Raw genomic sequence first — 17,118 nt, 5'->3', positions numbered from 1 at the left:
TGATTAACAGTACTGTAAGCCCTACTCTAATGCTTATCACTGCTGCCCATGTATACAGTATGCATGCCCTCTTGCTATAGGGCCAAGCCCACAAAGCACCTATTGTATGTTTTACCAAGAAGCCCAATTTTGTCTTGTTCCATAGAACATCATACTATTCACTAACAATGTACTGTAGGAGCATCTTCACTTGTAAACCCCCCCCAATCATTTCCTATACCAAACCCAAACTTTTTTTTTTTTTTTTTTTTTTACTTGTCTGTTTCATATTTGATTTCTAAATAATACACTATATGGACAAAAGTTTGAGGGCACCTAACCATCACGCCTACACTTCGGTATTTAGTCAAAGGTAGGGTTGCACCAATACGAATATCGATACCGAGTATTTTCATGAGTATCCGCTCCTGTGTGAATCCTGGCTTGTCATAGTGATTTCAGTCTTGGTTCACACAGGAGTGGTGGGGGAAACCTGCATGCTATTCAGACAGGAATCGCACTGCATTCCTGATCAAATCGCATTTGTTTCTTTGCAGTGCGATTTGAGCCCATTCATTTTGTATGGACCCAAATCACACTGCAAAGGTTTGGTACTCGTGCCCTAGTCAAAAGTATATGGGTAACCCTTCAAATGACTGAGTTTAGGTGTATCCAGTGAAAGGTACTATTTATGCTTGAAAATACAAAGACATTTTACATATTTTGATTTTCTAACCGAACTCAATTTTGGAGAAGGTCTTTTCAATTCCAGCATGACTGTGACCATATGCACAATGGCAGCTCCATAAAGACATGTTTCGAGGAGTTTGGTGAAGGCAAACTCAGGTGGCCAGCACCGTGCCATGACCTCAACCCTACAGAAGAGCTTTGGAATGAATGCAGATTGAGAGTCAGCTATAGTCATACAATATCAGAAACACTCTAAAATCGCATGGAAAGCCTTCCCAGAAGAATGAAGGCTGTTCTAACCACAGCGTGGGAGGAGGGGTTAGTGGCGACATGCCTATGGATTTCGAATAGGATGTCCAAAAACCTCATCTAGGTATTATTGGTCAGGTATCCACACACCTTTAAATATATATGTGGTAGTTTATGAGCTAGTAATATATGTTACGTTACTTCTGAAAGCATAACCTGTTATCCAGTGAAAAGGGAGACATAATAGGCTCTTAAATAATATACATAAATATTGAATTTATTTCCAATATATTATTTTCCTCAGTAGTATACATATTTTGAAATTAAAAGTCCACCAGTGGCTCTATTAGCTTTAAATCTGGAGGGAAATGTTTAGGTGTGTTCAGAAGGTTATTGGCAAACTGCTGTGCCTTATCAAGACAAACTGGCATCAGTAAGGTACAGAGGGATGACTTGCAAGAACTGTACGGGTATTACACATTCAAAATTCTTTCAATTGGACATTTAGCACAGTTATTGGTTCCCATCTTGTAAAGATAATCTGCCAAGTAAAAATACAACAGAGACAGGATCTATTCAATCACATTTTCAGACACCAAATCCCCTTTACGCAAGAACAATGTCAAGGTTTTTGATTGCTGAAAAGAAGAGCGGGCAGCCACTCCCTGGAGCCTGGGAATTGTGAGGCAGGATGTCTTGAGCATTAGACGGAGTCTCTGTCCCAGGAAAAACTGAACTCCATGATATGTATTGCATGTAAGTGTGCATATTTTATACCTGAAGGACTGCTGGGGAAGCAGCATCAACTATTATGGTGATTGCAGGCTTCCCCAGAGGTCCCTCAGGTATGAATTATGCACACTTACATTGCTCCCAGCTGGACCAATGTATATGCAATACAGATCATACCTGGAGTTCAGTTTTATAATGAGATAGAAACTCTCTTCTAATACTCAAGATATCCAGACCTCACAGTTTGCAATGCTTGTCCGCTCTTCCTTTCAGCCCTGTGGTCAGTATGCAGAGGTCATAGGACCCAGGACATTGCAGCTATCACTGAAGAAGTGCCAAAAACTACAGTGATTGTCACCCTCCCCAGCGGTCCCTCAGATATGAAATATGCATACTTACATTGGCCCAAGCTGGACCTATTACAGTTGTGCTCATAAGTTTACATACCCTGACAGAATTTACGATTTCTTGGCCATTTGTCAGGGAATATGAATGATAACACAAAAACATTTTTTTCACTCGTGGTTAGTGTCTGGCTGAGGCCATTTATCAATCAACTGTGTTTACTCTTTTTAAATCATAACGATACCCTGGTGATTTTGGCCTGATAACATGCACACAAATTGACACAAAGGGGTTTGAATGGCTATTAAAGGTAACCATTCTCGCCTGTGATCTGCTTGCTTGTTATTAGTGTGTGTGTGTATATAAAAGGTCAATGAGTTTCTGGACTCCTGACAGACCCTTGTATCTTTCAGCCAGTGCTGCAATGACGTTTCTGGATTCTGAGTCATGGGGAAAGCAAAATAATTGTCAAAGGATCTGCGGGAAAAGATAGTCAAACTGTATAAAACAGAAAAAAGATATAAAAAGATATCCAAGTAATTGAGAATGTCAATCAACAGTGTTTAAACTCTAATCAAGAAGTGGAAAATGAGGGGGTTCCATTGAATTCAAACCACGTTCAGGTAGACCAACTAAAATTTCAGCCACAACTGCCAGGAAAATTGTTCGGGATGCAAAGAAAACCCCACAAATAACTTCAGGCGAAATACAGGACTCTCTGGAAACATGTGGTGTGGCTGTTTCAAGATGCACAATAAGGAGGCACTTAAAAAAAAGATGAGCTGCATGGTCGAGTCGCCAGAAGAAAGCCATTACTACACAAATGCCACAAAGTATCCCACTTACAATACGCCAAACAGCACAGAGACAAGCCTCAAACCTTCTGGCACAAAGTCATTTGGAGTGATGAGACCAAAATTTTGCTTTTTGGCCACAACCATAAACGCTTCATTTGGAGGGGAGTCAACAAGGCCTATAATGAAAGGTACACCTTTCCTACTGTAAAAAATGGAGGTGGATGTTTTGGGGATGTGTGAGCTACAAAGGCACAGGAAACTTGATGGCAAGATGAATGCAGTATGTTATCAAAAAATACTGGAGAAACATTTGCATTCATCAGCCAGGAAGCTGCTCATGGGACGTACTTGGACATTCCAACATGACAATGATCCAAAACACAAGGCCAACTTGACCTGTCATTGGCTACAGCAGAATAAAGTGAAGGTTCTGGAGTGGCCATCTCAGTCTCCTGACCTCAATATCATTGAGCCACTCTGGGGAGATCTCAAATGTGCAGTTCATCCAAGACAGGCCAATAATTTACAGGAACTGGAGGCTTTTTGCGAAGAACGGGCAGCTTTACCATTTGAGAAGATAAAGAGCCTCATCCACAAATACCACGAAAGACTTCAAGCTGTCATTGATGTTAAAGGGGGCAATACACGTTATTAAGAACTGGGGTACGTAAACGTTTGATCAGGGTCATTTGGGTAGTTTCTGTTGTCGTTATGATTTAAAAAGAGTAAACACAGTTGATTGATAATAAATGGCTTCAGCCAAACACTAACCCCTGTTCTTTACCGAGCACAGGACACCTTGCACGTGTCATACTATAACTATATAAAATATATATATACATATATTTTTTTTCAGAAATCCTTCATTGATGGTCTCAGCACTTATGGTCATTCTGGCTACTTCAATTTCTTTAAATCTGTCTTCCTTGGATGATTTTCTTGCTGGACAGCAGGCCACTCACACCAACTCAGCTCCCGTTGGAGATGCTCCCCTGTGGGGGTCCCCGATCTACAGTGTCACACTTTTATTTTAATATATAGTCAACCTTCTAAGTATGGTAGAGAGTGGGTTTTTATACTTGGTTTTATTTTATTTTTTATAATTCTTCTTTTTTCCTTGGGTAGGATCATACCATATAGCAACTCCTTCTATTACATTTTATTGAACTCACGCGCATGCTCCTGAAGAGTGGATCAATCCACGAAATGCATTGAGCTATTATATGCCGTGTCCCTATGATTCAATTGATATCTGTCAGTATGTATAATTTTTTATATTAATCGTTTATAATCATGTGGCAACCCGTCTACATTGTATGTATAGATATACATTTTTATAAATTGTACCAGTTATTATATTTGTATTTGATATACACTTACTCATGATTATGTGTTTGTATGTTAATTTATAAAATAAACTGAATTCTTTATACCTACATGCTTCATTCAAAGTCCCAATCCCTTTTCCCCTCTTTTTTTTTACATATAGATAGGGATGGAGGCAATTGACCTTACCAGGTCACCACCTCATATAAAGTCCCAACTGTTCTCCTTTTTCTTATAGCAAACACTGAAAGAAAGGTTTTTGTGTTATCATTCATATTCTCTGAAAAATGGCCACCAATCATAAATTCTGCAGGGTATGTAAACTTATAAGCACAACTGTATATGCATTAGGGTTCATAACTTAAGTTCAGCTTTAAATTTATCAGCAGTAGGAGTGAGACTTCACAATAATAAGTATGGCAGGTTGATTTTGTCACCACACATCCCAAAAAAATATTAGGAGCCAGCAGCAAAATCTGCCCATGAAAACTAGAATCCATCCATCCATAACTAAAAAATAATAGATTTGGGAGGACAGACCCTTCAAAGAAAACCTGTACTGAGAGCAATATGTTGGCTGTCATTGCTGATCTCTTTTGAAAAGGTGAATTGCCTTTCCGCTATGCCAACTACATGGGAGTTCTGTATTCACAAGCTGCATGTGTGTTCCAAGCAAATGACCCAGACAGCATTCAAAAACTAAAAACAAGAACGTAACCAACATTTTTAGATGGAGGTCATCATGGGGCAGCCTCTGTATTTCTCTCAAGGTTTTCTTTAACTAGCATTGCACTCACATTTGTATTTGCATTATGCCAAATAAACCAATGGGGAAAAGGTTTTTAGAATGGAAACAAACATCTTATTGGTTGATATGGCTTAGTTCAATTTTCCTCAAAATGTGGTGTTAATAATTAATGCTACAAGGGCTGAGTAATGTCCTATAGGTAACAAGGAACACATTATGGAAAATGTCTCTGAATAACTTTACAAAGATAAATATAATTCCGTACAAAAATATAAAAGCATCTTGAAATTATATCATCTGTAGTCATTTTTAAAAATTCAGTTTTTTTTAGTAAAACAAAACAATTATATTTCCCTTCACAGAAGGAAGTAGAAGTGGTCAACCTTCAGCTCACCATCTATCGAGAAAGTATAGGTCTCAAACTAAAATGTGTTTATAGCTGCCAACCAGATATGAGCTTTTACGAAATACTAAAGTAAGCATCTGATTGGTTGAAAACCACATATCCTCTTATACTGTCCCCATACATAAGGACTGAAAACACAATACTGCAAATATGATGGGACAGACCTTTCTAAAGCGCCTTGGCCAAGACTGCTGTACTTTATCTGAACTGCATCTTTATAGGCCTCAGGATTGAACTACTGCTCACCAACCAATCAGATTGTCCATTTTATGATTCTAGTGTAGGACTGGAAAATGAAAGGGAAAATCTAACTGGTAGCTGTGGGATGCAAGAAGAGTTTTTCCTTCAAATGCTTTCAGTCAAAAGGTTCTGAAGGAAACATTTTAGTTAAAGGAATGGAATTGTGAGTCTGTTAGGTGGGAGATCAAGGCCACTGTTCATCCAGATCTCTTGGATAATTTGTTCTCTTCTTTCAATCCTTTCAGCAAGATCTGCTGCATCTGAGCTGCTATAGAGTGGACGTGGCACTTTGCACAGCTCACGGAATTCCTCAGAAAAGCGAGACTTGTTGGAGGACTCGTCCTCTTCTTGCTCTTCGCTGCTGTACTCCTCTGACTCTCCAGAGTCCCGATCCTGCACTACCTGTCCATTCATCTTCCGAGGAGAGCGCCAGTCCCTTCTACATGATATGTGGATCACCAGAGCAAACAGAGTGATGATCAGTCCAACACAAACACTGGATACAAAGAACAAGGCCGCTGTTTCTGGATGATCTAAATTTAGAGGTAGACATATCAGTAATATGTTGTACAGTGTTATTGTGAAATTAGCAATATACCCAATTTGTATACAGCACCAAATTTCTTGAATGCTGTACCAGTATGGGAACTTTCTACAATAATAACCAGTTCAGATCTCATACCTGTATACACCTTAGGCCAGAGAAATGTTTACATTTCTGCAATAGGCATATTGATTGGGCAATAACTCATTAACAAATCATGACTTAAGATGAATTCCAGGTATGGATATTTTCCCATAGTTACATTAGCCCGACATGGACCAATGTAACTATGTACATACCTGTGGGATCCCCCTGGCAGCTGGAAACCACTGTAGTAGGCACTGCTACTACAGTGATCTCCATTCGGTTTTGGGTCCTGTGCTGAGCAGCTGGACCAATGTAACTTTGTAAACATATCCATACCTGCAATTCATCTTTAAATTAACAAAGTAATGCATAAATCATAATACCAGGCTTTATTCTGTGATATAGTCTTGCAAAAATTATTTTATTTTGTATACAATCCATAAACAAAAACATTAAATAAAACAAAAAAGGAAACACTTTTTTGATTGGTGTTTGTTTAAAAAAAGTGTTACCATGGAAAAGGGTAAACGTTTTTTCCTATTTAACCACGTGCTTACTGGGCACTTAAACCCCCCTCCTGTCCAGACCAATTTTCAGCTTTTAGCGCTGTCGCACTTTGAATGACAATTGCGCAGTCATACTACACTGTACCCAAATGAAATTTTTATCATTTTTTCCCCACAAATAGAGATTTCTTTTGATGGTATTTGATCACCTCTGTGGTTTTTAGTTTTTGTTAAAAAAATTGAAAAAGACAGAATTTAAAAAAAAAAAATTATATTTTTTTTATATTTTGTTATAAAATTTTGCAAACAGGTAATTTTTCTCCTTCATTGATGTACGCTGATGAGGCGGCACTGATGGGCACCGATAGGTGGCAGTGATGGGCACTGATGGGTGGCAGTGATGGGCACTGATTGCTTAAACTGATGGCAGCACTGCTAGGTGGCACTGATTGGCACCACTGGTGGGCATTGATAGGTGGCACTTGTGGGCATTAATAGGTGGCACTGCTGGGCACTGTGGGCACGTGGCAATGGCAGGTGGCACTTGCAGGCACAGATGAGGCATATGTGCCTCCTTCCTCTTTGGGACCGATGTCCCTTTGATATAAGCCGGTGATCGGCTTTTTTTTCCTCCTCACGCTGTCAGCTTGAGGAGAAAAAAAAACGATCACCAAGCTTTTGTTTACATCATGTGATCAGCTGTCATTGGCTGACAGCTGATCACATGGTAAGGGGCCGGTACCGGCCCCTTACTCGGATCTGTGATCATCTGAGTCTCCCTGACTCGGTGATCACAGCGCGCACACCGCCCCACCTGCACAGGGGAGGACGTCCCATGATGGCCTCCCGGAAATTGAGGCCCGCTCTGTGGCCGTCATTCGGCTATGGCCCGGAACTCAAGTGGTTAAGGCTCCATGCACACTGGACGTTATAATAACATTATAAAAACGGCAGTAGCTTTGCAGTGAGTCTTTCAAGGTTTTTTAACATTTTTGCAATAGCGTTTATTAGCATTTTTCCACATTAGCATTTTTTAGCGTTTTTTTTGTTGAAAATTTTTTTATTTTATTTTATTTTTTAATGGATAAAAAACGTTAAGAAAACGCTGGTGAGCCAGTGTTTATCAACCTTTATCAGTGTTTATGAGCGTTTGGCGTTTTGCGTTTTTTTGTGGTCAGAAAAACGACTCCTGAACGCGATTTTATGGCGTTCAGAAAACAGCCCATAAACTCCACTGCTGATAAACATCCAAAAATGTCCATGTGTGCATGGACACATAGGATAACATAGAGGAGAAACGGCCATTTATGAGCTCCAGTGTGCATGGAGCCTAAACGCAATGCAAAATGTTTTACAAATGAATGAAACTTTTTTTTTTTTCAATTTTGCTGACAACAGGCATAAAAAACAAAATAGTTTAAATGTTAATGTTTTGAAAAAAAAAAAAAAAACGCAACAACATTATAGTAAAGGAGAAGGGAATACGAAGTTAAAGAGGAGTTCCACCCAGGGCGTCCAGTAAAAAAAAAAAAATTAAAAGTCAGCAGCTACAAATACTGCAGCTGCTGACTTTTAATTGGACACTTACCTGTCCCTGGGTCCAGCGATGCGGGGGATCGAAGCCCCGCTCGTCTCCCCCTCCATTCAGCGGCGCCGGCATTGCAACAGCCTGGCACCCACTGCGCATCCGCGAGCGGCGCCGTGATTGGCCGCTCAGTCACCTGGGACCTGTAATGGGTCCCAGATGATTGACAGGAGGGAGGGAGGGAGCAGAGCTGAGCCCTTCCTGTGCTGAGGGGGAAGTGATGTCACCAGCCCAGGCACTGTAAGAGGCAGACTACGAGGGACCACCTAGCAACAGGCATTTAGAGGTAAGTAAAAAAAAAAATATCCAAATGTTTTTTTGTTTTTTGTTTTTTAATTTTTCATGTAGTTTTTTTTTTTTGAGTGGAACCCCACTTTAATTATGCCTGATTAGGGTAAATTGGGAGTCAATAAGGGATTAAATAGAAACAAATTTTATTTAAAAAAAAAATCATTATTCTGATCTGCAGATTAATGAAACAGAATGGACACAATGTTACATTGTATCTCTCCAGCTGGCCTGTGAACAATGTTGACAAACACTGTGTCAGAGTCAGTTTTTTGACAGCAAGAGCTTATACAGTTGCTGTATTTAAACAGAAACTCCCAGATGTCATTTTTGTTGGCAAGTGCAAGGGGGGTGCAGCAGCAGGGCAGGACAAGACCTACTACATATGCCATGTGTACTTTGATGAAGCTTTTTGGCTGTGTGCAGTACACCTAGTATCCACAGCTGGTTAAAAGTGAACTTACAGTGCATTCGGAAACTATTCACAGCACTTCACTTTTTCCACATTTTGTTATGTTACAGCCTTATTCCCAAATCAATTAAATTCATTATTTTCCTCAAAATTCTACAAACAATACCCCATAATGACAACATGAAATAAGTTTGTTTTTATATTTTTGCAAATTTATTAACCACCTCAATACAGTGCACCTTCACCCCCTTCCTGCCCAGGCCATTTTTCAGCTTTCAGCGCTGTCACACTTGAATGACAATTGCGCGGTCATACAACACTGTACCCATGTGAAATTTTTATCATTTTCTCCACACAAATAGAGCTTTCTCTTGGGGGTATTTAATCACTTCTGTTTTTTTTTTTCCTAAAAAAAAAAAGACCGAAAATGAAAAAAAAATAAAAAAAGTTTTTCTTAATTTCTTTCAGTAAATTTTGTAAATATGTAATTTTTCTCCTTCACTGATGGGCGCTGATGAGGCGGCACTGATGGGCATTGATGAGGTGGCACTTATGGGCACTGATTAGGTGGTACTGATGAGGAGGCACGGATATGCTGCACTTATGGGGACTGATAGATGGCACTGATATGTCGCACTGATGAGCACTGATAGGCGGCACTGGTAAGCACTGATAGGTGGCACTGATGGGCACAGACAGGCGGCACTGGTGGGCACTGATAGCTGGCATGGATAGGCAGCACTGATGGGCATTAATGGGTGGCATTGATGGGCAGCACTGATAGCCAGCACTGACTGGCATCACTAATGGGCACTGATTGCTGGCACTTCTGGGCACTCATTGCTGGCACTGGTGGGCATTCATTGCTGGCACTGTGGGGGCTTTATTGTAATCAGGGTACTGATAATGAGTGCCCTGATTACATACCTAGATGTCCTCTGTGAGGAGATGCCGTTAATCGGCTCTCCTCTCCTCACATTCTGTCAGTGTGAGGCGAGGAGCGCCGATTACTGGCATCTCCGTGTTCACATGTGACTGGCTGTGATTGGACACAGCCGATCACATGGTTAAAGAGCCGCAGCCGTGGCTCTTTACAGAGATTGGGGTGGTGCCGTGTCCTAGCAACATGGCGCGGCCACAATCACCGCACTGCGTGCCCCCGTGGTCGCGCAAGAGTGGCCATTTTGGGAGTGGTTATATGACGTCCACCCAGAACAAGAGCCGCACTGCTCTGCCATCATTTGACAAATCCCATGTACATAAGTATTCACAGTCTTTGCTCATTACTTTGTTGAAGCACCTTTGGCACCAATTAGGCCTCTTGCACACTGCAGCTCGAAAAAACTCAGCACAGCCAGGGCCGTCTTTTAATATTGACTGGTCCCAGGGCAAACGTTTTCTTGGGCCCCCTCTTCCATGCCATTTCGCTCTCCACATGCTTTGAGACATACAATAAATAGCAGCTTGACTCAAAATCAGTTTACTGAATAAGATCAGGCAGCGATTGCAATTGGTTGCCAGAGGTTACAGTGTATCATTACCGCTCACTGACTGGCTGCTAGAAGTTACAGCACACATTATGGCTCACTGTTATTTTCTAGAGGTTACAGCACATGATTTCTGCTTGTTGATTGGTTGCCAGAGATTACTGTACATCAATACTGCTCACCGATTGAATGCTAGAGGTTACTGAACATCTATACCACTCACTAATTGGTTGTTAGAGGTTACTGCACACTGATTGGTTGCTAAAGGAAGAGCACATCATCTCCTCACTGCCTACCTAGTCACATACACCAAAATTCAGGGTGCTGTGGCACCAGGTTATTTTGCAATTGCACACAAATCATGTTCAATCAACTGAATTTACCACAGGTGGACTCCAATCAAGTTGTAGAAACATCTCAAGGATGATCAGTGGAAACAGGATGGACCTGAGCTCAATTTTGAGTGTCATGGCAAAGGCTGTGAATACTTATGTACATGGGATTTTGTTTTGTTTTTTAGTTTTAATACATTTTCAACGATTTCAAACAAACTTCCTTCACATTGTCATTATGGGGTGTTGGTTGTAGAATTTTGACGAAAATAATGAATTTAATTTCATTTTGGAATAAGGCTGTAAGCCCCCTTTCACACGAGGCGGACTCCATTTCTACGGAGCCCGCCTCGGTCCACCGGCTCAGCGGGAGATCAGTCCGTTGACCTCCGCTGAGCCGGCGGATGACAGGTCCCTCTCTGCTCACTGAGCGGGGAGGGGCTTGTCAGGCGCCGCTGCCGCCTATGGAGGGATCGGACGAAAACGGACAGCATGTCCGTTTTCATCAGATCTCACCCGATACAATCCGCCAGCGACGGACCTGGACGTAGAGCCATCCGTCTGCTTTTCAGCGGATCGGACCGGGTCGGATGTCAGCGGACATGTCTCCGCTGACATCCGACGCTCCATAGACTAACATGGAGCGCCCGTTCAGGTCCGCCGTCAAAACTGACAGGCGGACCTGAACGGTCCGATCGTGTGAAAGGGGCCTAACATAACAAAATGGTTAATTAACTGCTACATTTTCTTTCAGTACCCTGCCACTCTGATTTGCCACTGGGAGAGACCACACTGCCCCGTACTTCTAGGTATGGTACAGCATGTGACTTGCGCCTACCCTTCCATGTGAAAGTAGGGCTGCTGTTAGAAATCATGGGGCTCCATACAGCCGACCTGAAAGGGCCCCTCTTCCCTCAGGCCAAAAGTGACTGAGGACATTGATTTATCAGTCCCTTTCTCTATAGCCTCAGCTGCACAGATGAATCAATATGAAGCACTTTGAGGCTTACTACCATTCACAAGCTGAAGCATTATAAACACAGTTTACTATGCTTCAGTAATGAATGGACACAGGAGTGATTGGTACCGATCGCTTACTGTGTTCATTCAGGAAAGGTCCAGGGGCCAGTAAATTACATATTTATTGGTTCCTTAACCCTCTCTCCATCCTGAAACATCCCCGTGTGCCCGCAGCAGCAGCTGACTGGAGAGGGGGGAAGCCTGCAGTGCTGCGGGGGAAAGGGGCACACGGGGGCCTGAACAGCAGATGGAAGGAGTGCATGTGCTAGAACCAATCCCCCTGCGGTGCAGCCAGAGGGAGGGAGAAGAGGGAGGGAGAAGAGGGAGGGAGAAGAGGAGAAGCTGGCAGCGCTGCGGGGGGGGGGGGGGGGGGCGCGCAAGAGGATTAATGTCTGCAATGAGAATAAGTACAGATGGCCCTCCTGTTCCCTTTTGAACAGATGGGGCTCAGGTCCAGTACAAGGCTGGCGGTACTGCCTTATTAGTGGCACTGGTGAAAGTGTTGGTGCTTGGTGATTGGCTACACAATCACTCAATGCTGTTACAGGGGCTGGGGAGAGAGTCCTCCTGACCAGAGCAACCTGGATTATACAAATGACATCTTCTTGATGCTCCTGTGGGGTAACAGAGGAGCAAAGAGATGGTAAATATAAGCACCTCAGGGGGAGGGGCAGCTAGGTGATCGCCTCGTCCTACGTGGGCAATACCGGCAAATTTTTGACAGATGAAATTCATAAAGCTGATGGGGACTGTCTTAATTTCTTTAGAAAAGTCCATAACTATAGTTCACTCCTTATACTACACAATTGTTGGTCCCATATATTATTATGTATGACAAGCTTTAAGCTGGGACTGATCAGCTAACTGACCCAGGTTGGGCTTAGACTAGGGGCTGCCTGATCAGCAACAGATCTAGCTAAAAATGTGTATAACCCAATAATTTGGCAATCATGGATCTAATGGGGAGCAAACAAGCGTTGCAATAGTTACATACATAGACAGATGAGGTTACTGTTGAAATGTGTTTTTGCCTAATATAATGGGCATCCACACCAGACAATGAATATCAAGGTACATCAAAGCTGATAACTGGTCTGTGTGTGGCTGAATTACAATAGTTTAAACTTGTTGGCTTGACAAAAGGTGCATGCCACTGACTAGGGGAAGCCTAAGCTACCAGCTGCTAATATAATAACAGCAAAAGTGACAACTTCACCAGTTTATCCCTTCCATGCGACTCTATTCCCCACGTTACAGTCTACATCTCATCTAAATGATCTGACAAAGACCTTCAGACCAATATGTTACCTGTACCTAGTGAAATACAGGAGTTTCTTACACATTTATTCATGAATGGCTTTAGTAGCTCCTTTACACAAAGATAGCATGGATTTTAGGCTCAGTGGGCTTTCCATTCACACAGCATGTCAGTCCGTACAGAAATCCTACCTCTGATGTAAGAATAGGCTGCAAGGATGTTACTGAGGAGAAGCCCGTCTCTGTTGGGAAGCTGCGACTCCGATGGGTGCAGTGTGATATCTGTTTTAAAATAAAAAAGCACAGACATAATGAACATCTCCCATCCGTGCAGATGTGCAGAAAAGAGTCACCAAGGAGCATAATATTTCATATTCCACATTACACATACGCTATGAAATGAGGCGTATCATTCTGAGGACAATGGAATGAGAAGCGCATTCTGATCATTCTTCAGTAGCAAGAAGTAGGTAAATACGTGAGAGGCTGTAAGCTTTAATGACATTTATTACACTGGCGGCAGGCCTTAGATCTGTAGTATTTAACTGGTGGCACACTAGGCCTACTGTCAGCTTAGCTATCTTAGTGCTCACAGTCTGGCAAAATGCAATCACTTTAAAGTAAAACTGTGGCCAGGCTGTGGGCCTCCTTCTATGACAGCAAATACAAGACCTTCAGACTGGTTTTGTCACCGCACAACTTTGGGGTTTAATACACAGACTTAAGCGACACTTATAGCCACCCCACTTGAAGCCCTACTTTCCGACACCTCACAACTTACCCATATGGTTTCACAGGTTTACCATATATTGAGAGACAGAGACCTTTGGAGGTAGACCTCCATTTCATTCCAAGTGGGAACACTCTCTAAACCAAGCTTCCTCTGATAACTGGATTCATATTTTTAAGGAAAAAAAGATGGTCTCCCTCTGGTACAAAAACTTCAACTGAATTAAACCATATATAGCCAGCAAAGCCCAGCCAGTGCTGGAGATGTTCTAACAATCCTGGCACCTAGCCAAAACATTTGGTGGAGTTGTTGCCTAATATCACCCTACTTGGGAAACTTTTCTCTGTCTACAAAACAATGGGCATCTTAAATGTTAGGGCACCCACCCAGTTGGCTCTCTTGCCGATGGTACACCTCTCTAAAGCCAAGAAGGGTATCTTGAGAAACTGCTTATTAGTGGCATGGGTTGCAATCTTGCAGCACTGAAAATCAACATAGTGGAATGGACATGTCAAATAATATTATGACCATGGAGACCCTGGTTTTCACTGACAAGAATGACCCTGAAGAAACCCACCAAGCTTGGACTTGTTGGGTGGCACATAGAGATTCTGACCCATTTAAGGCCCTGGCAGGCCGTTAATTACTGAGTTTCTATTCCCCCACAGCTGGAAGGCTTCCACATTGTGATCCTTATCCCCTATGATTCCTACAATATAGAATAGACTCTACCAAGGTCTTCTTGTACTACCGGCTTGGTTTGTCTGGGGGACTATTGGCTCATTGGATCTCTCCTAGTTTCTTTGTTTTTTTTTTATTAACCCCCCCCCCCCCCCAGTTTCCCTGTTCAAATTCCCTATTGTATTGCAGTGTAAATATTATTGCTCTGAAATACTTAAACTAACATTTTATGGACATACAAAAAAGTGCTTTAACATTAATCGCAAAATAAATGTCATAAAAGTCCATTAACTATTATTTCTTCCTCTAATCACTGCCACACCTATCAGTGAAAAAACCCTCTTTCAAAGTGCCACCACCTCAAGAGATGTCACCTCCATATAATATCGATCTGCACATCATAGGCAGATAAATACACGTTTGCCAGCACACCATGGATCTTCAATTGCAGTCCAAAACTTTTATTTCAGAGAGATCACATCACAACAGAATAAGTACAACGTTTCAGAGCCATGCAGGACCCCTCTGTCAGGAATGTGATGAAGCTCAGTCCTCAGCTTTTCCCACCATCAACACAGACACGCAAACACACATCTGTTTGAGTCTGCTGAAAAACAAACTTCCTCTTCTAGCCGCGGAGCCACTGCAGTAACAGAGATGTCTGTCAGGCTTACTATTATTATGGAAATGCCATAGAAAACCACCCGTGGGATACGTCACTTCCTGAAGCAACAGCACTAGCCTTCAATGGCAATGCTTTCCGGCTAGCTATATCACTTCTGGTTATGGCAATCCTAAAGCTGTAGGTGATATGCCCACCAGCCACAATGAACAAGAAAACCCTGGAGGCTTAAGGTCATATGACCGGTGGCTTTTTGACCAAAAAAGGTACTATGAAGAAAATGTAAACAAATTGAACTATGATGATTTTGTCCTAATGTGGGTACTGATTGCTTAGCAGTGATTTAATCGGAAGCCTTTTCTTTCACTTTAAGCCTTCTGCCCCCCTCCCCTATACACCCACAACCATATTCTTCCATGAATGAAAAGCGCTCTATGAATAGAAGAGGCGAACTTTCTCTTATTCTCCTGTCCTCCATTCATAGATTGCATTGCAAGTACAACTCCTATAAATGGAGGGAGAGGGCCGGAAAGGGCAGGCAAAGTTGGCACTCTTGCCATCACATGTCCAGTGCATTAACACCCGCAGCACTGGAAAATTACAACTGCGGGAGTATGTGGAGGGGGGGCAGAGGATTTTGTATTTCAACTAACATACCAGCCAGGAGCAGAAGGGACACTACATTGAATGTAATTACCATCCATTTGCTGTTTTTTTTCACCATGCCTAAAGTTAGGCTTTACGTATAAAAACAAAGAAAAGCTCACATGTTCATAGGGCAACACAGTACTACCGTATGTATAACAGTGCTAGAATATAATAGTTCCTAGAGCAGGGAATTGAACATGTCTCTCCAACTGAAAATGTTGGATTTCCCATTACTTCCTGTCTCAGTAATAAAAGTCACCAGAGTAGACAGAGAGGAAGAATCTCTCCAGTGGAGACATATTCCACAATAAAAACTTGACAACCTTTGTAATCCTTTTATATGTTTTCCAAAGTTAAAAAATAAAACCCTTTGGCAATACATACATTTAGGTTACCCTTTTATATTGCCCTGTGTGTGCAAATTAAAAGATCACTTTAAGACTTTACAGACCCTCTGAAGGCAGGTAAGCGGTTTGCAGGTTCCTGTCGCCTTCCTAATGCCTTTTTTTTCCAATCCAATGGGGATTGTACATTAAAATACCATGCTGCAACAGTATGCTGAACATTTGACACATGGTTGCAGCGCAGTCCTATTGAACCTCAATGGGTGCATTTGGCAAAGCCTACAAAACACAACAGGTAGCCACGTCACTGAACAGACTTGAATGGCTGCCATGTATGTAAGTTGGTAGGCTGTCAGGGGGTGGTACAAAAGTTAATCAACCACCTATTTTTGCCAACCCCTTGCTGCCTGTGTAAACCAGGCCTAAGGAAAAGCCAACAAATAAATAGACACACAAACATACACATAACATTCTACATAAACAGTGAAAAAATGCAACATTTGTGTTTAATAATGCAGCATGCCATACAAAGCGTTTTGAATATGGCTGCTCTTGGACTAAGCATGCAGATTTTAGAAGGTGGTAGCATTGAGCTTGGGTTTTTCTGCAAAGCATTATGGTAAACAGGAAGTGACATCATAGCGTTCATGCAGTGATTCTAAAGAACATGCATTTTTTTCAGCACGTCTAACGTGAATGGGAAAAATTGGGGAGAAACCACAATTCTTGACCATGAATTCTGGATATTATAAAATGAATTCTTTAGATTTTCATTTGCATGGACTATATTGCAAGACCTACAAATGAGGTCTGATCTAACATTTAATACTTTTCGTATGAATACTAATGGATTGTGAAATATTTGCACACAAACTTAGTGATATTTACTATACTCTCTATAATGTCTTAAGCTGAAGAAATGTTTGCACTTACTATTACGTGAGTAAACTTTATTTTATCTAGAGCGATGGTGAAATGTGTATCAAAGTACAGAACTTCTGCTTGGGTTAAAAACTGGTGAATAAACCCTTAAATTGTATCCAAAATTGTAATATATTGCAGG

The 17,118-nt window shown here is 41.8% G+C and overlaps 1 protein-coding gene across 3 annotated transcripts in view; it reads right to left on the bottom strand.

The window, feature by feature from the left end:
* Positions 1–1,162: 1,162 nt before the first annotated feature.
* Positions 1,163–17,118, bottom strand: part of EVA1C (eva-1 homolog C) — a 105,007-nt gene continuing 89,051 nt past the window's right edge. For all 3 annotated transcript variants that reach the window (XM_073617121.1, XM_073617122.1, XM_073617124.1), the window contains 2 exons: positions 13,223–13,312; positions 1,163–6,045 (listed from right to left, as the gene is read on the bottom strand). In XM_073617121.1, the coding sequence (XP_073473222.1) occupies positions 5,660–6,045; positions 13,223–13,312 (476 nt within the window). In that variant the 3' untranslated portion in view covers positions 1,163–5,659. The remainder of the gene's footprint in view (positions 6,046–13,222; positions 13,313–17,118) is intronic.

The sequence above is a fragment of the Aquarana catesbeiana genome, linkage group LG02 (assembly GCF_042186555.1).
Source record: "Aquarana catesbeiana isolate 2022-GZ linkage group LG02, ASM4218655v1, whole genome shotgun sequence".
NCBI classification, from domain to species: domain Eukaryota; kingdom Metazoa; phylum Chordata; class Amphibia; order Anura; family Ranidae; genus Aquarana; species Aquarana catesbeiana.
The sequence above is the reverse complement of the archived record's forward strand: the minus strand, read 5'-3'. Positions and strand labels throughout refer to the sequence as shown.